Below are 22,665 nucleotides of genomic sequence, written 5' to 3' on the forward strand. Positions count from 1 at the left end.
GCAGAAGTAGTCAGCCACCTCTCCTTAAAGAAAAAAAAAAAACGAGCTCCATGTCCCAGAGAGAGAGGAAACGGGGACTCCAAGAATGCTAGTTTGTATACAGTAGGCTTTTCCTCGGGTGGGGGGGGGGAGATGACGTAGTAAGGGGAAAAGTTTAAGATATTGAAGAAGAACCAGGGAGATGGATGTTGGGTTAACAGTGATCTTGCACCAGTCTGGTCACCTGAGCCTGTGGCTCTGATCCTGGAGCCCGTGGTGGAGAGAACTGATGTCTGAAAGCTGTACTCTGACCTCGACACACACACACACACACACACACACACACACACACACACACACAGCCCACAGAGAACGCCATATGCCCATATGCCCGTTAGCCAGTCACTTTAGCACCCCCCCACCCCACCCCCCACACCCCCCGACCCCGCTCATTGTGAACTCCCACCCGCTCCAGGGGTTCTTGAGTGCAGGTGTGTGGTGTTGTGAGAGCAATGAGGATGCCGTTTCGAAAACAGAAAGGCCACCACAGACTTGAAAGCACAAAGGCAACACAATGGAGCTGGTGGACGAGGGGTTCTGCTAAGCAAGCCACGCACAAATCTGTTAAGGAGGAAACAGGAAATTTTTCTTGGAAGCGGCTTCGTTGCTGGTCATTCACAGAGCCATTCTGCACACGGGATGAATGAGAGCGGAGACCCTTGGCCCATATTTACACATTTCCTGGCTGGCGCGGATGGCCCCATCTTCTCCTCACCGCACCTTTACTGTAAGTCCGCTGGCTTTCTCTGAGCCAGCAGCCACGCAGCTGCTGAGCTCCGCCCATCTGCGCAGGTCAAGCGACAGCCCAGAACTCAAAGTGGGCAGCAACACTTTCACAGTGGGAACTTGTGGGGATTTCTCTCCTTCTCTCCCAATAGGCCCATCCTAGACTACAGCAAATCTGGTCCTTCAAAGAAATGCTAAGGAATTGGGGAATGTTCTGAAAACGCAAGCACCTTCCTCAATTCCATGCAAGTCCTGAGATAAGACAGATGTGTGTGCAAAGGTTCGCGTGTACTGAGCGCTGCTCTAGCTATGGGCAGGCAAGCGGGGCTTTCAAATCCAAACCAAGAGGCATTCCTGCCCTTGGGTGAGACAGATTCCTTCACAGGGAAAGAAAGGCCAGCTTATCAGGCTCTCTCCACCAGGTCCAGGAGCTCAGCAGGACACACAATGGCTTTTGGTAACAGTCACCTTCACTTCGTGGGTGGGGCCCATGGGGTGGGTCCTCGGGAGAAGCATCCAGGTCCACAAATGAGTACAGTGAGGTGGGAAGGCATCAGGGGCCGTAGTGATTCTCAGCCCTCAATGGTGGTAGCATAGCCTTGGGAACTTCCTACAAATGCCAAAGACCATCGGGTCCCATGTATACAGATTGGTCTCATCGCAGCATGGGCATCTCATTTTATAAAAGCTCTCTAAGCAATGTAAGTGGAGGCAGAACTGACTCATTTAGGAGTCCTACAACACCTCCCCATGAACCCCCAGGGCAGTGGTTCACAGCCGGTGGGTTGTAACCCTTTTGCAGGGGTCACCTAAGAACATTGGGAAACACAGATATATACATTACGACTCGTGGCAGTAGCAAAATCACAGTTGTGAAGTAACCATGAAAGTAAGTTTTTGTTTGCGGGGGTCACCGCAACATGAGGAACTGAATTAAAGGGCCGCAGCATTAAGAAGGTTGAGAACCACTGCTCTACTGTATTCTTTTGTCCAGGATTCTTCCTCTGAATCCAACAACTCTTGGTTACACTTCTCCCTCATCTCCCCATCGTCAACAAGCTCCATGAAGTACAACTACCTAGAATGGTTTTCACTAACCACATAGTTCTGCTTATTACTGTTCAATGACTTTCCGTCACCTCTGAGTTACAATTCAATCCCCTTAGCAAAGTCCTTGGGCCCTTCCTAACTTGGCCTCTGCCTGTCTCTTCAGATCTTGAAAGGCTTCCAAAGGTAAGCTCTCTGAGTTCTCAGGATGCCCTGGCTATCAAGGGCCCATGTTCTCTCTTCAGACTCCAATAAATACCCTCTCTTTCACCTCACAAACATCCCCCCTTTTAATTCAGGTACACCCCCAAATACTCCCTTTGCACACTAGAACCACTCAGATATTTTTCTTAAAAATGCAAAGGAAAAAAAGTTCACTAATACTTTCATTTCTTCAAAGGCAGACTAAGAACTTTGACTTGACAACTATAAAAATAAATGTTAAGCACACACAACTGCCCAAGGCTGGTTATCAGGAGTTATCTATGTAAAGTGAATTCCTGCTAGGGCCAAGCCACATAGAATACTTACTTAATATTTATTAAACTCCAATGTTATCTAATCACAGGACAGATTCTGGGGGCATCTGAGCCGCATTCCTACCCTCAGGTGTCTAAAAGAAAATTCCAAACATCTAAGGCACATACTCTGGAAGTTTCTGGGAGACAGGGCAATCACTCAGCTGAGGCTTTGGGCAGACTCAAATCTACTGTGAGGGATGGCAAGAGGCAAGCCAGCCTACATTTATGTTCTCCTTCACGCAGTCTTTACTTTCTGAACTAGGTGAGTTGCCAGCTATCTTCAGGGACAATCAAAACCCCAAAATTCCTGCCAAGCAGGAAACCAGGTGGAAAGGTATGCCACAGTCCCAGGACTGGTGGTACAATGACCCTCTGCCATCTTCCCAGGAATCACGTAGGCTTCTCAAGTGCTCTTCCAGGGCCCGTGTGTTTGTGAACTCCCGAGTGATTTGGTGAGTCAGCACCAGGGTGGCTCTTTCCCCGTGGAAAGCAGGAACAGGGGTATGTAAAGCCAGGTTGCTGACTACACCCTCACCCATACCCACTCCCATGCCAACCACCCAACTAACTGATCCAGCCTTCCTGGCTTCCACCTTCCCACTCGCATCCCCTCCTCCCCCACGTACTGTTTACATTCTGTGGGCCCACTTTGTAAGCTCCAAGAGTATGCTGTCCTTTTCCTTCAGGGATGTTCCCCAACCCCACACTGTTTTGTGGCAGCGTGGGTCCCTCAACAAATAAACAACTGTATAAACAAACCATGGATTTAATTTGCATCCTAGTAAGCTTCATTTTCTGATTACTGCAGCGAGACCTTGTTCTACACATGGATGTATACACCGGTAAGTGCCTATGTATGTACATACATGTAAACCTGACATTTCACACTACAGTTACAATACTTGCCCTCTAAGCTTTTGCTACTGACACTTTCTTTCTGCCAACTGTTTCTTCTCCAGGACACAGTCTCTTCCCATCAACTTCCAGAATTTTATTTCCTCTCAAAAAACTATTTTAGGAACATTTCCCAATGTTGTGTACATTTCTTGACACTTTTAATTGCCTAAACATATATAAACTGCTTTTTAGTGAAGCAATGCTATGATTTGTTTCATGAAGGCCATGTTTTTTGAAGACAGAACATAATACCCCAAATACTTGCTTATATGTGGGTCCAGAGACCCCAAACTAAGATTAATTTTCACAGAAAAACCCTTCAGCCTATAGAAAACTCTTGGAATTATATTTTTGGTTGGGCTTTAAAGTTTTATTTCTCACCAAACCTTCTGACTCCTGGGGAGGTAGGGATCTGGGTGCTGACATGCACATGGGACCTTGTTCCTTGTAAGGGAGCTGGTCCAGTGTTTGGACAATCTGCTCCAATTAGGAGACATCAGATGGTGTCCCCAGGCCAGAAAGCTTCTTGCTCATTCCATGGCGCTTTCATTTAAATTACTGAGTGGGCTCAGTACTAGTAAAAAAGGCGGAAGCTTGGGGCGGTTTTGTTTTTTAAGTGTCTCCTCCGTCTGTTGAAGATTTGGAGAGAGAGAGAGATGTGCTGCCTTCTAGGAAAGAGTATTCCTAGAAATAACTTAAGGAGGGGATAAAGAAGCCACTTACGTGATGACAACTTAATAAAGGGTTATGCTTGGAAAGAAGGGAACCTCTATGGAGACACCCTGAAAGCCGACACCTTGATTACGCACTTGAGGTGACACCTGAGCGATGCAGAAATGACATCAAGTGAAATTTCCTTTGGGGACCCATTTGCACAAGCCTTTGCAAAGTACTGCTTTTACCACTCAAACCTGGCAAGGGTGAAGCAGCTCACTGCCGCTCTGTGTTGATGTGAGCTCCCTCCCGAGTGACGGGGGCTGTCAGGAACCTCTAGCCTCCACACGGATGCACTTCATTTCCAGGAATAGAAAATATCTCCCAGCTAATCAAAAACTGGCACCTGCGCTCCAGGACGAGGAGGTCAAACCGAGAGGGAACGGAGCCATTAAGGAAATGGAGGCCGTAACATCACTTGTATTTCATGTCAGTCTAGGGTGAGATAAAAATAGAACTGTGCCCCCTCCTCTTCAGCCCCCACCCCACAGACCCCACTCTGCTTTTATGTTACATGATGAAAATATCGCCACAAAGCCCATTACTTTGAATGCCAATTGAGGAAAAAAAAAACCCAACCATTAGGAGCCCACCATCTGTCAATCAATATTAACACACATCATATATTTCAAGGATATTGTATCAAATACTTAAAGACTTCAAATTATATACTAAGGAAAATGGCTTGCATTAGGTCTTAGGGTGCTAACTATCTACATCAAGACAGCTTCAAGGAAGGAGGTGACATGGCTCTAACACGCCTTACTTTACAAGGCCTCCGTTCTGTAAAAGGTTACACCATCAGGTTCTGAAGGCCAAGTACCTGACTGCAATCCTAGAGTCAGCTCCATCTCCGTGTTGAGCGTTGGGCTTACCCATCAGTTACTTCTCTCTGTATGTTAGCAAAGCTTATTCACCAAAGGCCAGCTCCCTCATCAGGGCTTTGACGCCAGGGTCCGCCAGGAGGAACAGAACAAGTGAAAATAAAACACTTAAAAATCACGACTCGACCTGAACCTGAAGTTAGAAATAAAGAGGACAGCAAGAAATTCCAACTGAAACTACTCAGCTCTGACCGGGGTTGGAGGGGTAAGGGAGGGGAGGGAGTGGGGGGTGGTGAAAGAAAATTAAGAAAGGAATGAAATACAATGCTACTGTTCATCAAAGACCAATGAAAACAGAACGTGGCAAATAATGGTTAAAGGTATAAGCTGCCGCCTCCCTTGGTCTAAGGCAAAAATGCTTTTCAATTTAACTCGCATAATTTTTTGTTTGGGTTGGGTTTTTAGTGGTCTGATGATCAAACTTACACAGTTATTTAAGAGAGGTATATCCCCACCCTCACACGATCAGATCAATACCAAGATCATATAAGAAAAAAAAAAGAACCATATTCCCATCTTCTAGATGAATTAAGTGATCATTTTCTTTAAAATTGCTTGGGAATCTCTGCACCCCAAGCACACACAATTTAATAGTTAAATTTTAGCTCATGTCCATCTACTTAATTTCCTATAAACACACTAAGATCCCCATTTTGTGAGGGTCCCTGTCCCTGTGTTTACACAGGCCAGCAGGAAGGGATCTGGAGCTATTGAGATGACTGTGACCTTGGACACTGAACTTCTAGCTCAGCTGTCCCTCAGCAGGGGACAGGCTTTTCCTAGGACGCCTTTGCAAGGTTCTGGAATTTCCCTTGCAGTAGACTTTCAAGCAAGCATCACATGAAATCCCCTTTCCACATCACACAGCTTGGTTTGCAACCGGGGATTGGGTGCCCAGAGGCTCTCTTAGGTCTCCATTCTATCCGGGATTGGAGACAACGATTCTCAATTTGTCACCTGAGTGTAACACAGGGCACCCAGGCAGGACAGAGTGGCTGCAGGGCAGACCCATACCTGCGTCACAAGCCATTTCACTCCAAAGCCTTTTCCTTACTGGCTTCCTAAGTATGGTGAGCTGGGAATGTTACAACCTCAGGGTGTGGAAAACTTTTGTCCTTCTGACATCCTTTGGAGACTTCTACAGGAGAAGGAAGGCGCCGCCGCTGCCGCTGTGACAAGAATCAGGAAGTGACTTCCAGTTCTCTCCACAGGACACTGAAAGGCGGGGCAGGCGAGAGATCAAAATGTGGACGGGAGGTGTCAAAGGCATCTGAGGACCACAGCATCAGAGTTCGCCATTCCAATACCTTTTGATTTTTTCCCCTACTAGGGAAGAGGCTGACTGAAAAAAACGCCACCAAGTAGAAGCAGGTATGAGAGGAAAAAGTACCTGGTAATCATAAAAACCTAAATCTAGTAACTGACTAAAACCAGGGGAAACTCATGAAGAGAAGGAAACCTTGCATTTTGTCAGCTTGGAGTGCAATAGTTTACCTCAAGTGCCCAAGAGCCTTACTTCCTAGCAGGCAGAAATATTATGTCCTTCAACTATTTTTACCTATATCTAGCACAGACAAGTCAATTTCAAAGTACCTTCACTGAAGAAAGCATTGTCCGACCAGCGGAGGGTAGACTTTCTGAAAGTGGTACCCTAGGACTCCCCCCAGAGGTTAAAGACATCCTAGGACTCACCCAGAGGTTAAAGACAGAAGTCTCTATCTGCTAGGCTATGATCCCATTCCAGTTCGCCATGAGCACGGAGCCCCCAGGAAAAAGCAGTCTTTGTAAGGCCTAACTGGAACATAGCCCGGAAAAGCCTGACTCTTGACTGTGAGGGTCTACACCAGGATGTAAGCTAAATATGCATGGCTGTCTTTCTGCATGCCGCTACTTAGGACAGCAAGGAAGAAACAGCCAGCGAGCACAAAACAGGTCAAGGGGGACTCAGGCGATTAACTGTCCCCAGGGAGACTCTGCTCCCTTATCATTGACCACCATAATCCTCAACAATAACACAGGGGCCCACCTAAGGGAGAAGTGTTGACAGACAGGGTAGGCTGACAGACAGACCTCCCCAGCTGGAAATCAACCCTTTTCATACTAACTGAGTGTCCCGCTACAGTATGCCCCCCCCCTTAGACTCAATCTCATCTACCCATGGACAATCGAAAAAAAATGAAAGTATGAAACGAAAAATTCCTGAAATAATCTGTAAGCCCTCAATAACTTCTATTATGGCTAATTGTTACAACGGTCCTAGTTTATTGTTTTGATTGTGAATCTTTTACTGTGTCTAATTTATGAACTTTATCATAGGAATGTATCTATGGGGGAAAACATGGTACATATAAGGATGGCCATGGCTATGGTTTCAGGAACTCACTGGGGTCTTGAGACATATCCCCCAAGGATAAAAGAGGACTACTGTAACTTGAGACTGAAAGAAAACACCACCGAATGCACACATTCCCAGCAGTAACTTGTTCCTATAAAACAAATTGTAACTCTCTTTGCAGGGTCCCCCTTCAAAGACGGCTAATACTTACCCCTGCATTCCTCTATTCACAACGGCCAGAGTCAGAAATAGAGACAGCTGTGAAGGTCTGTTCCCAAACCCATTTTTTCATTTCACAGCCCCGTAGATGAACATGGGCTTGTGCTTTTCAGGCCAGGGTAGACATTAACTCTTCATAATCTGGGCTAGTTTTAACTTGACCTTGACCACACAGGAGGAGACTTTTTATAGATGGGTGTGACGAAAATGAACGCACTCAGACTCTGACGGACAGCTACGTTTAGATGCTATAATCATTCTCTGCCATTGGCTCAAATGCATGCCCCTGTATCACTGGCCTGCACAAATTAAAAAAAAAAAAAAAAACCACGACAGCTACCTCTAACCCTGCTTTGTTTAGCTTGTCAGGAGTCTGGGTACCTGGGCCAGGTTGTTCTGACCTCTCCATACAGAACCGAGACACCAGTCTACACTGGTTTGGTAATATCCAGGGAGGAAGCGGAAACATCTGAAGTTATTTTTACTTTTGCAGGTCTTCTGGCTGTACAGGGTGAATAGCAGGGTGGATCGAGTATTGTCTGGAGCCCTTTAGGACTTTTTTTTTTTTGGTGCATGGTCTCATTTCCGTCTTCCTGTTGCTAGGAAGGGTAGTTAAGCATGAGAAACTTGTGTTTACAATACTGGCCCATCCTGTCCAGAACAAGGCTCTCTTCAAAAGAGTCCCATTTACTTCACTCACTGTACTCTGGATGCCCCCAATTCTTCTGGTCCAAACCACGCTTCCTTGAATATTTTCAAATTGAGTCTTTACTCGCCTAAGTCATAAAAATACCACTCTCATTGAAATGTTGCATCATGATTTAGAACCTCCACAGGGACACCCAGGGAAACCCACGTACTCATTTTCTATATGAGAAACGATAACCTGGAGCTTCACCAAGCCTCAGATTGGAAGTATCTTGCAGGAATCTCCTAGCTCCCCCCCTCCCCCCATAAGTCCCACAGCACTCAGCAAATAAGAGTTGGAGCACCAGACAGTTTAAAAGTCACTTTCTTTAGGAATACCTTGCTGTGGTCATAAGAACTATAGCCTGTTCTATTGGCCTTTGTCCTTTTAACTATAATACGATACAAAGGCTGAGGGCAAATTGTCTTGTGTGCGTGTTCCACAATTAAAGAGAACTCCTTGGATTGGTTCAGTATATTAAAGTCTGAAACAGCTTAATCTTTCCACTCCTTAGAGACTGGTCTGAAATCTACAAAAGCAGGGGAAATTAGAATACAAGTGGATACTTTTCGCATCCACTCTAGGGCAAAGATCTAAGCTGGAGACCATATATCCAGATTCTAGATTCTATATCTCGGAGGGAAAAAAATGTCAGCCCCTGCCCCTGAACTTCTAGCCTGTTTAGGGCAAGGTGTCACTCAGCTTGCAGGAAAGTAAAGTCAATTTGTCAAAAGCAAACTTTGAAAAAAACAGCTTGAGAGAAAGTCTGTCTGCTGCGCTTCATTTTAAACCCTCTAAACAGTAGTACTAATGAAAAAGTTATGCACCCAGGCTAGGGCCATGCTGCGAATCTGCCATGCCTCAACACAAGTGAATACAGGCAATCTCCAACATTTTCTCAGGAAATGTCTTGAAATAACTTCTGAAGGCACATCTGCTAACCATTTGACACTCGTTCCTCAGGACTTTGGTTCTTCTGTTAGGGGGGCTGCTGCCTCGAAGGGCACCCCTCTGACCATCTGCTGCAATCTGCTTGCCAAGATGGCACTGGGTGCCTCCATTAATTCCACCCTTATGGTCAGCAAATTATCCCGCAGAGGACTAGCCTGCTGTCCAGATGGAGCTGCTGATAGGTTTACATTCTGAGTGCAGCAGTCCGCTGGGCTATTATTTTCCCTCATCCCTTCAGCAAACAGAATTTTGCAGGGTTCAAAAAAAAAATGTAATTTGAGACTGGGCATTCTGTGTTCTCCAGAGTCTGACTCCCCCCCCCCCCAGTGAAATGCGTCACATATGCCACCCCCACGAATCTTTTGGTAATGGATGGCTGTGCCAAGGCTGCATTCCTCCGAATCACCAGCCACAGCTTGAAACAACCTCCGACTCTCGGGAATGAACCCATTTGTGACCACGTTGGGTGTAAAAAGCCTCACTGAAAGAAACACCGGAAAGGGGAATATTTTTTTTCTCCTCTACTGAGCAGAGTAATGACTTCAGGCAGGGCTTCCCTTCTAGTTACTAGCGTCTTTGGGGAACAGGGTGAACGTCAGTATCCGTCACCCCACTAGGCACTTTACTACGTGTACCAGCTTATCTGATCCTCACAACTTCTACTTGTGTCCACAGTTATTACCCCGGGTGAGGGTATGGCACTTTCCAGGGTCGCGCATCCAGCGCGATGCTGATCCCCAATTCACTTCACCCAGCATCACTCCTAGCACCAAAGGCCGTGCGCCGCTGAAATGACTCGCAGAGACAGAAAATTACTCCAACAGGGTGGGCTGCTGTCCCGGGAGCAGCCCTTAAGAAGGATCAAAGGCTCTCAGCTCCTGACATTGGAGGAGGGGACCGGGGAGCAGAGAGGGGCACCAGTCCAAGAGGCCGCCTCCTTGATACAAAAAAGCCTCAGGCCTGGAGACGTGTTTCCTTCCTTTCCCCAGCCCACGAACTCTTCCTTTCACGCCAAGGGCGTGGGCATCTGGTGGGGCTTTTCAGGAACCGCGTCCAACCACCCCACACAGCGGGAAAGCGCTGAGTTCCCATCCGAACCCCACGTGCGATGGGGGTTGGAGGGGGGGGGGACAAGGAGCAACCCTGACTTAACCCGCCTAGGCTCAGAGATTCCCAGAGTTTAAAACAGGAGAAACGACAACAAAAGAAACGAACACTTGGGTGAACGCACCCTGAAACAGTGCTTAGGAAACATTTTCCCCAAGTACAGCTAAAGTCTACACAGTCCCTTAAATAACGCATTCTTAGGGAGACAGTACTGATTTGGGACTTGTAGGGTATAGGACAAGAAGAAGAGATGGAACCGCCCCCCCCCCCCAAGAAGTCGAAAAGGGGTTGCTCGCCCGTCAGGGTCCCGAGGCCAGTTTCGGGGAATAGAATGAGTCTAAGTCACCCGGAGTTCCCCAGGCAATACGTAGCCAGGGGACATGACCCGAAGTTAAAACCTCCCTCTCCAAACTCTGACCCAAGCTGCTTCAACACACGCGTTCCATCGAGAGCCTGGGGCGACTCCTCAGCCAGCACGTCAAAACACACAACCACAACACGGACTTGGCAGGACAGGGTGACAAGTCCTCTACGGCCGGTCCCCTCAGCAGCTGACCCCAGGCAGAACTAGTCCGACCACAAGGCACAAGTCCATCTTACGTGTTAGGATCATGGTGTCCGGCTCGTCTCTACACATCAAGGTCGGCGCAGGGTGGCAGGAGCGCACCGGGAACGTCGAGGCAGCCCGGAGTAATCGGGATCCCACGCCGGGACCCACGGTGGCACCCGGGACCTCGCGAGCCCTCGCGGTCGTCAGCACATCCTGTTCCGCAGCTTCCCCGCCCTTCGCCCTAAGCTTGTGCAAAATCGTGGGTGTTTGACTGCGACCGCGCGAAGGGAGCGCTCTCAGGGAGCGGGACACGGAGCTGAGGAGCCTCGGCTCCTGCTGCAAGGACGCTCAGCCATGGCCCAGCCTGGAGCGCACCGCCCGCCACCCGCTCGCTGCAGCGCTCGGCTCGCCGCTCGCCCTCCCACTGAGCCCGCCCCCACGGGCGGGACCCATGCTGCGGCCTCGGGCTGGGCTCTGGCCCGCCCACCGCGCAACAGGCCCCGCCCAAAGCCCGCCCAGGCCCCGCCCCGCGCCTCCTCCGCCCTTTGCTGGAATGTTTTCCCAGGGTCTGCAACTTCTGCGGCGGCGGCAAGCGCCTAAAAGTCGCCAACTACTGGCCTCTGGGGTAAAGGCAAAGAGTCTGGAGGCATTTGCCGAGTGCAGAGGTCTGGGCCTGTGATGGTAGGGACAGTGGGGAGGTAAGGATGGATAAGTGTCTCTTGTCAGAAAATGGGGAAAAACAGTCACAGCTTCTAAAACTGCTCATGGACTGGCCCCCAACCTGCCATGTATTATTATTACTTGGAGGTTCATCATATCGTAAGACGCCCCATTTTGAAACTCGCGGCGGAATATAATTAGAGTACGGTGTTTAAATGCCCACAGCAATTTTCATGAAAATTTACTTTGGAGTAAGTTGGTGTTTTGTGTGTGTTTATCTCAACTGATGGAAACTCATTCATCCTGTCCCAAGAGAGCATTTACTATGGGCCAAATGGTTTCTCCACTGGATCATACAGTAGCCAGCAAAGGGAACCCATATCCTTCTGGAGTTGGCTTCTTCCTAGGGAAGCTATACAAGACACAGAACAAGTGGGAAATGCGTAGTATGTTAGATGAGAGGTGTTAGGCAAACCAGACGATAGAATTGGGGCAGAGTTTATTCTTAAGTAGGGCTAAACAGAACTAGAAAATATCTATTCCCTTATACTTCAGAATGGATTGATTTCATAGCCATGCTTGGTTACAAATGAGACTCTCCCCACTTCTACCAATGGCACCCCAATTTACCCTACCAGAATTCCTCACTTTGGAAGGCACATTCGCCCTCCACTCAACAGATGTGTGTTGTCAGGGCATTTACCTGACAGCAAATGCTGGAGACTCAAAGGCAGTGCGGGGTGCGAGTGGCCTCTGCCTATCAAGATTTAGAAAATGATGGGAAGAAAGGGGGGGGGGGGTAAATGGAAATGAGGGAATGTTGAGGGCCCAGAAAGTGAAGATTGGAATCGCCCAAGAAAATGGAGTTGTTTTCAGAATCGTGGATGCTGGAGGAACTGTGAACACATCCACTATTAGTGTGCCCTTCAGATGCATCTCTGAATGTACACACCCGTCATACTAAGACACATATAGTTTGCATACAACTTATGGATATCCTCCCTACATAATTTTTAATAATTATTAGATTACTTACAATATGTAATACAATGTAAACACTATGTAGATTTGCATACGCTCACTTACAGATGCAGTTGTTTCCTCCAAATATTTTCTTTTGGCTATGGTGCTATGTGGAGGTCAGAGAGCAACTTTGTGTTTATGCTCTCCTTCCGCTTTAGCATGAGTTTGGAGGATCAAATTCAAATCATCAGGCTTGTGTGGTGTCTTAATTTGCTTCTCTGTTGCTGTGACGAAACTGATGAAAAACTAATGTAGGGGATGAAAAGGCTTATTTCATCTTACAGTCCATCAAGACCGGAAAGGAAGGGAGGAGCGGAGAAGCCGAGAGTAAAGCGGAGGCCATGGATGAGTGCTGTCCACTGGCTTGTGTGTGGCTTGCTCAGCCTGCTTTATTATATAATCCACTACCTACAGTTGGCTGGGCCCTCCTGCACCAATCAAGAAAATACCCCACAGGCTAGCATAGAGACCAATCTGGTGGAGGCCTTTTCTCACCTTCTGAGAAGAGGTGATGCCTCTAGCTTGTGTTGAGTTGACAAAAAACGAACGAGCATGTATGACCAATACCTTTACCTACTGTGCTATTTCATGCCCCTGCCGCCTCCCGCCCCGCCCCCCTCCCCAGCGCTTTATAAACTTCTAGCTAAGATTCTTACTAAGTTGCCCAGGCTGACCTGGGACTCACTCTGTACGTCAGACTTTAAACTTCTGATTCTCTTGCCTGGACCCCTCAGGTAACTGGGATCATGGGTCTGAGCCACCGGGCCCAACCTCCCTGGATGTTTTCCATCAGTGACAATTTGAATCCACGGGCTAGGAAGCTGCGGTTTTGGTAGACCACTGGCTTACTAAAGGCACATGAGATTTGCACAGGAAATCCCTATTTAAAATGTCCGGAAGAAAATGAAAACAACGCAGAACAAAGCTTTGACTTTAACCTTTGTGAACAAAAGGAGCTCTTGCTAGCAGGGGTGGGGGCAGTGGGGGGTGGAGGGTGGGGGTGCTGGCAAAACCATCGAGAGTGTGGACAGACAATGCTGTGGACCAGATAAAGGAGGATTCCCCAAGCCAGCTCAGAGTCCTTTCTGCTCACTTAGCCTTTCACCCATCACCATAGGCTTCATCTGCCGGTCCCAGGCAGCTGGTCTTAAACTGCATTTGTCCTCCGCTGAGCTGCGTTAACTGAGATTTGGGTCTTAAGGCACTGGGCTCTGAGAGGTAGGCTGTCCCATGCAGTACAGCTCATTTTCCCAGAGCCAACAGTCATGGTCACTGAAAGCTTTTTCATGCGTAAGAATATGTATATCCGCTGCAAGAGCTGAGGAGGTGGTTCAGTGGGCAAAGACACTCAGTGCGCTAAGCCTGAGGACCTGCTTAGGATCACAGCATCCAGGTGAAAAGCCAGACAGAGGAAGCCTGCTGAGTGCAGCACTGGGAGACCTGAGAATCTCTGGAACTTTCTGGCTATAAGGAGTCCAACCAAATTGGTGAGTACTGGTTCCAGCAGGGAGATCACAACTGAGGCAGACACTTGCCACTGACCTCTGACCTCTGGACGGGTGTACAAGTGTGTGTGTGTATACACATGAACACATGTACACATACATCACACACACAAAGAAGAAAAGAAAAAGAAATCCATCACAGATTAAATTAGGTTTCGTAGAGGTCGATGGTTGTCACTCAATTATTGATCCTCAGTGGCAGAGTTTGAAGAATATTAAGATGGTATATAACGGCCTGTTCTGTTGATCTCTGAGGCAAGTGTTAGATGCTTGGAGGCTATTCACAGCAGCATCCCAGCAGCCTCTATTTAGATTTATTTCCTAAAGACTGTGCAACTACGAAGGAAAGAAAAAAAAAAATCTCACTGCTAACTCCTAAATAGCAGAGCAGATGAAGAGAGCTATTCTTTATGATTATGGGTTCATACTCGATCTTAATGGTTGAAATTAGATACTGCTGATATTGTCCAAGGACACCTTCTTGTGTTTCATGCCACCATCACTTGTTAAAAACAAAATGCAACTGGAAAAGGCTTAAGCCTGTGATGTTAGTGAGTAAGGCAACCCCCCCCCCCCCCCCCCGTGGTTGGCAAACTGGGTCGCCAAGAGATAAACTACTCTTGTGGAAGACTGGAATTGGGTTCCCAGCACCCACATCTGGCAGCTCATGCCCCCTATAAATCCAGTTCCTGGAGATTCAGTGTCTCTGGCCTCAGAGGACGCTTGAACATAACCCCCTTACCACATACACATCATTAAGTTATTGCAAAAATGAATCTTAAGAAAAGAGAGGGAGGGAGGGCTGGGGGTGGGGGGTGGGGGGTGGGTGGCGGGGAGAGAGAGGAGAGCTGCCGCTCCAGGACTTGCCATTTGGCGTGTGCTAACAGAACAACCCTAATGCAGTGGGTGAAATGTCAAAAGCTCTGTTTTCTCTCTCCCCCCTGCTTCCCTTTGCTTTTTTTGCTATGTTGATAATCAAACCAACAGCCTCTGCATGCCAGACAAGCTCTCCACCACCAAGATATACTACCAGCCCCGTTTATGTGTGTTTATGTCAAAGCTTCCACTGTTTAGATGCTGGCAACTAATTAAAAAAAAAAAATCTGAATCCATCCTGAGCAATTTCAACTTTGGGCTTCATTTATCCCTGGGGCAATTAGTTTAAACCTCTGGTCTAGAGATAGGAGCCAAATAATCTCTGGAAATTTCTCTGCCTCCCTTAGGACTTGAAGACTCTTCTGTGCTTGGAAAATGTTGTAATGTAATTTGTGCTCAATGGAACATTGTGAAATGACTGGGGAAAATAATTTTGATTTGTAATGCTCAAAGGAAATAGGACAAAGAAACAAAATCCTGAAAATAATGTTAGCGGTTTTCAATTAAGGGGCATAATTCAATTGGAAACCCAAGGGCTGTCCTGAAACACTTCTTTATTCTTTAGCGTCAGTGACCCCCGGTTTGGGATCTTCCTGACTCCTTCTCCTAACTGATAGTTAGCTTTCTCAGAAGTTTTTGAACCCCACATGCTGGAGCTGTAGGACAGAAAGGAGAGAGGAAGAAGGGATTTGGGCAGTGAAAAAGTTGAAGCTTTGAAAGCTTTACCAGGAGTAGCTGCCTTGTTCAGCTAGATTGGTTATTATAGTTTTTTGGACCATCCACATTTGGAATAGGGGGATGGGTAACTTACTCATTTGGAAGCATCTTTAGGTTATTAATGAGGGGTACTAAGCGACTCTATTCTTGCATAAATGATGTAAATCTATGTTTTTTTTTGATAATCAAACCAAACTATGAGCCAGCCTAGCATGGTACACTTCTCTTTCAAACAAGTGTTTATTAAGCCATAGAAAGGCAGTTGACACCAAGGTGAAGACCAATAGGGATCTGGAGGGGAAGTTTCTTGGGACAGATAAACTTGCAAAGACCTTGGGATTCTCTTTCTTTTTTTTCCCCCTCTTTTTTTTCTCACCAAGGTGCTAGAGATGGAATCTACAACAAGCCAGGCAAGCAGTCCACCAACGAGCTGTATCTTTATCCTTCTTTTCTTGGGAAACAAAGAAAAACAAACAAACAAACAAAAGCCATAGTCTCACGGCCTTGGGCAAGCTGGTCCTTGAACTTGGGCCCCTCTAGCTCCACTCTCCTGGGTGGTGTGTTACAGCATGCTCACTCAGTGGAAGGGTCTGGACACAGTGAATTCTTGATGTGGATCTAATATTTCAGTGAGCCGGCTTTCCTGGGATACTTAGCATATTTACAGTAGAATTTATTTGAAAACCTAGTTTATCCAAAGGCTCAGCTGCGGCTTAGCCTAAGGCCTCACTACTAACAATGGCAGAGATGAGAACCCAGCAGAGACGCACCATCGTCTCATGCCTCCGCCACACCCCAACTTCATTTGATCTTCGCCAAGATGAATCCGCTCTTTCATGTGGCCTCTGGCAATACAAAAATCAAGCAAATGGCAAACAAAAATTGCAATTATTTTTTTTTTTTAATTCCATGTGAGCAACAAAGCTACTTTCCCACTAAGTTAGCCAAGTTAACTGCTGGTTTTGTCCATTCTGTGAGCATCCTCTGACTTCAATTCTTTTTGAGCTTGTAGCACACAATTCCCTGACTCCTGGGGATGGGCTATGTTATTTTAGAAGCAAATGGTATTTTTATCTTTGTCATTTAATATGGATTAAAATGTGCATTGGGAAAAGTCAAGAAAATATGGAAAAGTATAAGGAAAAAAAAATGAAGCTTGATAACCAAATTACCTAAGATTACTGAGATATATTGTAGGTCTATTCCATCTGCATGCCCAGACTCCCGGTCAGACAAAATTGAGATCATAGTATATATTGTTTCATTGTGTGTATGTGTACTTATTTACTAAGACTGGGTTATATGCGGCTCAGGCTGTCTTTGAACTCAGGATGTTGCAAAGGATGACCTTGAAGTGATCTTCCTGCCTCTATGTTCCAAGTATTGAGATCACAGGCACGAGCCACCATGCCAGGTTTTCGGCACTGCTGTGAATCAAATCCAAGCTGTACATATGCTAGGTACAACTGAGCTACGTCCCCAGCCCCTGCTGCATAATATTTTAATTCACTTAACATAGCTGATGAATATGCCTTATCATAGTTGCATTATATCCATCTTATGAGCATATTAAGCAGTTAACCAATGCTGAACTTTTATTTTTTCATAATTTTTAAAAAGAGGCATTCTTAGATAATATAAATTTAATTTAGAGAGCAATGGCAATAATTGTATAGGTAAATTCACTTACTTTGAATTAAGAGGTCAAATGATTCAGGGGAATTTGATCTATCTATCTATCTATCTAATTTATCTACCTATCTTTTGTATCTATGTATCTGTCTATGTATGTATGTATGTATGTGTATGTATATATGTATGTATGTATCTACTTACCTACCTACCTATTATCATCTGTCTTTCTAAACTGTCTTCCTGAAAGTTTTTTTTTTTTTTGGCATTTTTCAGAGTTTGAATGTACTTGCTTCTTCTGCATTCAGTTTTACCAACTTGATCATTTCAATTGCTATTGTTAAAATATAATCAAAAAGAAATACTTCCCCATTCTTAACATTTCCTTTGAATACTAAATTTGTTGAAGTTTGTATTTGTTGTTTGTTTTTGGCTCTTTTGGGGGACCCACCACATGGCTCCCAAATAAATCACACACAGAGGCTTTCTCTTACTTATGAATGCCCAGCCTTAGCTTGGCTTCTTTCTTGCCAGCTTTCCTAAACTTTAAATTATCCTGTCTACCTTTTGCCTCTGGGCTTTTCCAGTTTTCTTCTGTAAATCTTGCTCTTACTCTGTGACTTGCTGTTTAGCTGGGTGGCTGGTCCCTGGAGTCCTCCTCCTTCTTTGGGTCCTAGATCCCTCCTCCTGTTTTCTCCTTTTTTTTTTTTTCTTCAAAACAGGGTTTCTCTGTGTAGCTTTGTGCCTTTCCTGGAACTCGCATTGGAGACTGGGCTGGCCTCGAAACTCACAGAGATCCGCCTGCCTCTGCCTCCCAAGTGCTGGGATTAAAGGCGTGCGCCACCACAACCTGGCAGTTTTCTCCTTTTTTATATTGTCTCTATCTGCCAGCCCCGCCTATCCTTTCTCCTGCCTTGCTATTGGCCATTCAGTTCTTTATTAGACCATCAGGTGTTTTAGACAGGCACAGTAACACAGCTTCACAGAGTTAAACAAATGCAACATAAACAAAAGTAACACACCTTAAAATAATATTCTACGACATGTATTGCATTCAATTTACATAATATAAAATTTGCCACCATAACCATTTCTAAGTGGAGAGTCCAGGAGCTTAAGCAGATCTTCATTGTCATATGGCCAGCACCACTTTCTACCTTGAGAATTTTTCCTTTTCCCAAACTGAAATTGTTTCTATTTGACATTAACTGCTGATTCTCTTGTCCTAGCCTCTGATAGCAACTATTCCAATGACTTTTTGTTGAATTTGACTGTTCTTCATATAAGTGATAAAAGGAATCGCTTCTCGGCCTTTTGGTTAAGATCAAGTGTAATAAGTGATAAAAGGAATAATATATGTTCTTTTGTGCCAAATTTATGCTGCCTGAGAGACTTCATGTTTTCAAACCAGACATATAAATACACAAGCACATATATTACGTATGTGTGGTAGTCTGAATGAAAATGGCCCCCATAGGCCATTAGGAGGGGCACTATTAGGAGGTGTGGCTTTGTTGGAGTAGGTGTGGCCTTGTTGGAGAAAGTGTGTCACTGGGGGTGGATTTTGAGGTCTCAGATGCTCAAGCCAGGCCCAGTGTCGCACTTCTCTTCCTGCTGTCTGCTGATGTGTATGTAGAACTTTTTTTGCAGCACAAATCTTAAAAGGTCTTATTAATAAAAACAACCCTGGAGCCAGGTATTGGGGTAAACGCTGAAAGATCAGAGAAACAGAACCAGCCACAGCTAACCTTACCTCGCCAATTCCTCAGCTGATCTCTTTTCCTCAAACTGGAAGCCTCTGTGTCCTCATCCGAATGGATCTCAGCTGAACTGTTGCTCAAAAGCCTAAAAGCTTAACCAGGCTCTAGTTCCTGGTTTTCACACCTTATATACCTTTCTGCTTCCTGCCATCATTTCCTGGGATTAAAGGCGTGAGTCACCCATGCTTGGTTGTTCCCAGTGTGGCTTTGAACTCACAGAGATCCAGACGGATCTCTGCTTTCAGAATGCTAGGATTAAAGGTGTGTTTGCCACTATTTTCTTGCCTCTATATCTAGTGGCTGTTCTGTTCTCTGACCCCAGATAAATTTACTAGGGTGCACAATATATTTGGAAACACTTTATCACCACTCTTTTTTTTGTTTGTTTGTTTTTCAAGACAGGGTTTCTCTGTGTAGCTTTGGAGCCTGTCCTGGAACTCACTTTGTAGCCCAGGCTGTCTTCCAACCCACAGAGATTCACCTGCTTCTGCCTCCCAAGTGCTGGGATTAAAGGCATATATCATCACACCCAGCCAGATAACGAACTCTTAGCATCCATGTCCTCCTGCCATGAAGATAATGGACTAAGCCTTTGAACTGTAAGCCAGTCCCAGTTAAATGTTTCTTTTATAAGAGTTGCTGTGGTCATGATGTCTCTTCGGAGCAATAGAAACCTTATCTAAGACAGTATGTATAAATTAAGAAGCATGTTTAAATGATCTATTTAAACATACGTTTTTTATTTGTATGTGGTGTAAATGTATGTACTTGCTAGCGTGCGTGCATGTGTGTGTGTGTGTGTGTGTGTGTGTGTGTGTGTGTGTGTGTGTGATCTCCATCTTACTTTTGAGTTAGTGTCTAGCATTGAATCAGCAGCTCACCATCAGCAAGACTAGTTGGCCAGCTAGCTCCAGGGATCTTTCTGTCTCTGCTCCCCAAATTTAACATTACATCACGTCTGGCTTTTTATTTTCTTGTGGGTGCTGGGGATCTGAACTCAGTCTTTATGGTTGTGTAGCAAGCTCTTTACTGACTTAGTCATCCCACAGTCTCCTTACAGCTCTGTTTAATGAAACATTTTCTTCTAGTGACTTAGAAGTATTATGCTTATATTAGCTTTTGTCTTTATTATTTTTATTATTTTTAAGACAGGGTCTCATTATGTAGCCTTGGCTTGCTTGGCTTGGACTCACTCTGTAGACCAGGATAACCTGGAACTCAGAGATCCTCCTGCCTCTGTCCCTTGAGTGCTGGGATTAAACTGGCCCACTTGCCATTTATTTTTAGTAGTTTGTCACCTGATTTTTTATTTTTTTTAGCCTTTCTTTAAAAAAATTGATGTATCACAGAAAATCCAATGGTCTTATTTATTATTATTATTATTATTATTAATTAGGAATTTTAATTAGGTAGTTTATGTGGTTTGAAACAGGAAATGCTAAGACACAAAATCAGTTTATAAAATGAAGTTTTACAATGCCTGGGACTTTGTTTTAAATTATACATTTTTTGATTTCAAAAACCATCCTAGGGTTTCATTCTGTCTTTTTTTTTTCTCTTGTGATACTTGTGATACTAGACATTAAGCCTGGGGTTTGTACTTTTGAGGAAAGTGCTGAACTGCTGAACCACAACCTCCACCCTCTTTTCACCTTTTTTTTAAAATTTCTTTTTTTATTTCACGTGCATTCATGTTTTATGTGCATGTGTGAAGGTGTTGAATCCCCTGAAACTGGAGTTACAGACAGTTATAAGCTGCCATGTGGGTGCTGGGAATTGAACCCGGGTCCTCTGGAAGAGCAGCCACTGCTCTTAACTGCTGAGCCACCTCTCCAGGCCATCTTTTCACCTTTTGTTTTGTGACTACTTAACACATTTGCTCAGGTTAGCTTTGTGATCCTCCTGCCTCGGCTTCCAAAATAGCTGGGATTATAGGCCCGTGCCACCGAGCCCAGTTTATTTTATTTTCCTTGCGTTTTGATGTTGTGGTGGTTTGAAAAAGAAATGCCCCACCCACCCACCCAAAGGTTCAGTGATCAGAACCCTTGGTCCTCAGTCATCTGGAGAGATGCGCAGCCTTGCTGTGGGAAGTGAATTACTGGGCGTGGGCTTTGAAAATTGGTACCTCACTCCCCCTCACCCCGTTCCAGCCTGTGGTTGGAGATGTGATCTCTCAGCTCCCTGCTCTGGCTAGCTACTGCCACGCCTCCGCTGCTATCATGGACTTTCTCTTGGGAACCATAATTCCAAACCAACTTTTCTTCTCTAAGTCACTTTTAGTGGTGGTGTTTTGTCACAGAAGTAACTAACACGGTTGGCCTGAAAAAAGTGAAGCCTCTGTTCAAAACATCTGTGGAAGATAAGGAATAAGTCCAAGACCTAGGGTCATTATATTTTTGAGACACTTTCTAATTCCCAAAATTTCCATAAGTGCTAGGGTAATCTGTCCATTCATATATGCCTCATAATAAATAAGTCCTAGAATGCATGTGAGTTTTTCCAGTAGCCAAATATAATGCTAATAATTTCATGTTTATTCTCTTCCACCTTATTTAAAGAACTATTTATATGTTTGCCCCTAAACTTTCATTGTTAAAATCAATATTCAGATGTCTTTTGAACCACCTACAAAATAAAACTGCCTACCAAAATTCTAAAAATCGGAAGGGAGACCCTTTTGAGTTTGTTCCTGCTGTGGAGGTGTCTTGTATTCACTTGATTTACAATATGCCGGCCTTTCTCCATGATCAATTGGTCCACAATAAAGATGCTGTGAGGTAGGTGGGGCTGTCCCGTGGAAGATTATGGACTGTACTGTCTTAGCTGATCACTGCAGCATGTTGGCCCTTACCATGTTGCTGCTGGACACTCCTCCACAGCTCTGGGTCATTAACTTACTTTAATAGTCAGCGGGAGAGTGGCGCTGTAGCAGGCCCACAGCTTGCCTCTTCATGCGTAACTAACTCCCTTAATTATCTCTTACTGATTCAGTCCAATTCAGCTGGATTAAGTTGCATTTTGGGAAACTGCAAGGCAGCAAATTATCCATTTTGAAAAGGAGATCTGGTAACAGGGCTCAAGAACGGTGAGAGATTGACATTTAAGAATTGGTCGGTAGAGAAAGGACTAGACTCTGCCTCATTTGTGTTTGTGTTCTGTTGCTGAACAAACAGCTACTTCCTTTCTCTTGGTTGTCTTTATTTTGGTGGGTTAACAAAGTGAATATAGGAAAGACAATAATAAGTAAATACATGCAATCAATTAGAAAAGTCAATTATATTTCACAACTGAATTGTTCAGCTATCTGGATTCCCAATAACAATAAAAATAAGAACCTAGCTATATAGTATTTACTTGAGTTACATCAAAAGGTATGCGGAGGAAGAAATGTGAAGGGTATACACTATGGAAAACAATTAGGATAACTCTATACATGTCAGAAATAAAAAGCTTTAAGAACTGTAAGTAGTAATGAGTCATTGCAAGCCACTCCTGATCTTGTTATGCAGGAGAGCAACCTCTGTGCTCACAGCCTCAAATTCCACAAAGCCAAATTCATCAGAATTAGGAGGAGTGGGTAAATATCACAGTGGTGGGAAATTTCAATGCATTTCTCACAGTTCTAGATTGCTTGAGTGGACAAAATAAAGTTTTAATGATCACATGCAGGAATTTGTACCCATCAGTCATAACGTATATCAATTAGGCATGGAGTCTCAACCAATTATAACAGATTCTCGATGCTGTGATATTAGGAACAAATGAAAGTGAGGACAATTAAATAAAAAGTGTGGACTATAAAGTGTGCTCATGA

The 22,665-nt window shown here is 45.0% G+C and overlaps 1 protein-coding gene across 5 annotated transcripts in view; it reads right to left on the reverse strand.

Annotated features, from left to right (window-relative positions):
• The window catches only part of Dlc1 (DLC1 Rho GTPase activating protein), a 385,945-nt gene that overhangs the window by 32,906 nt on the left and 330,374 nt on the right, over positions 1–22,665 (reverse strand). Inside the window, exon 1 of one of the 5 annotated variants that reach the window (XM_028872376.2) lies at positions 10,729–11,106. The exons of the other annotated variants lie outside the window; for them this stretch is intronic. Within the exon in view, the coding sequence (XP_028728209.1) occupies positions 10,729–10,765 (37 nt within the window). The 5' untranslated portion in view covers positions 10,766–11,106. Of the gene's footprint in view, positions 1–10,728; positions 11,107–22,665 lie in introns of those variants that run through there. 5 annotated transcript variants of the gene reach the window in all.

This window comes from Peromyscus leucopus, chromosome 17 (genome assembly GCF_004664715.2).
Source record: "Peromyscus leucopus breed LL Stock chromosome 17, UCI_PerLeu_2.1, whole genome shotgun sequence".
Lineage (NCBI taxonomy): Eukaryota > Metazoa > Chordata > Mammalia > Rodentia > Cricetidae > Peromyscus > Peromyscus leucopus.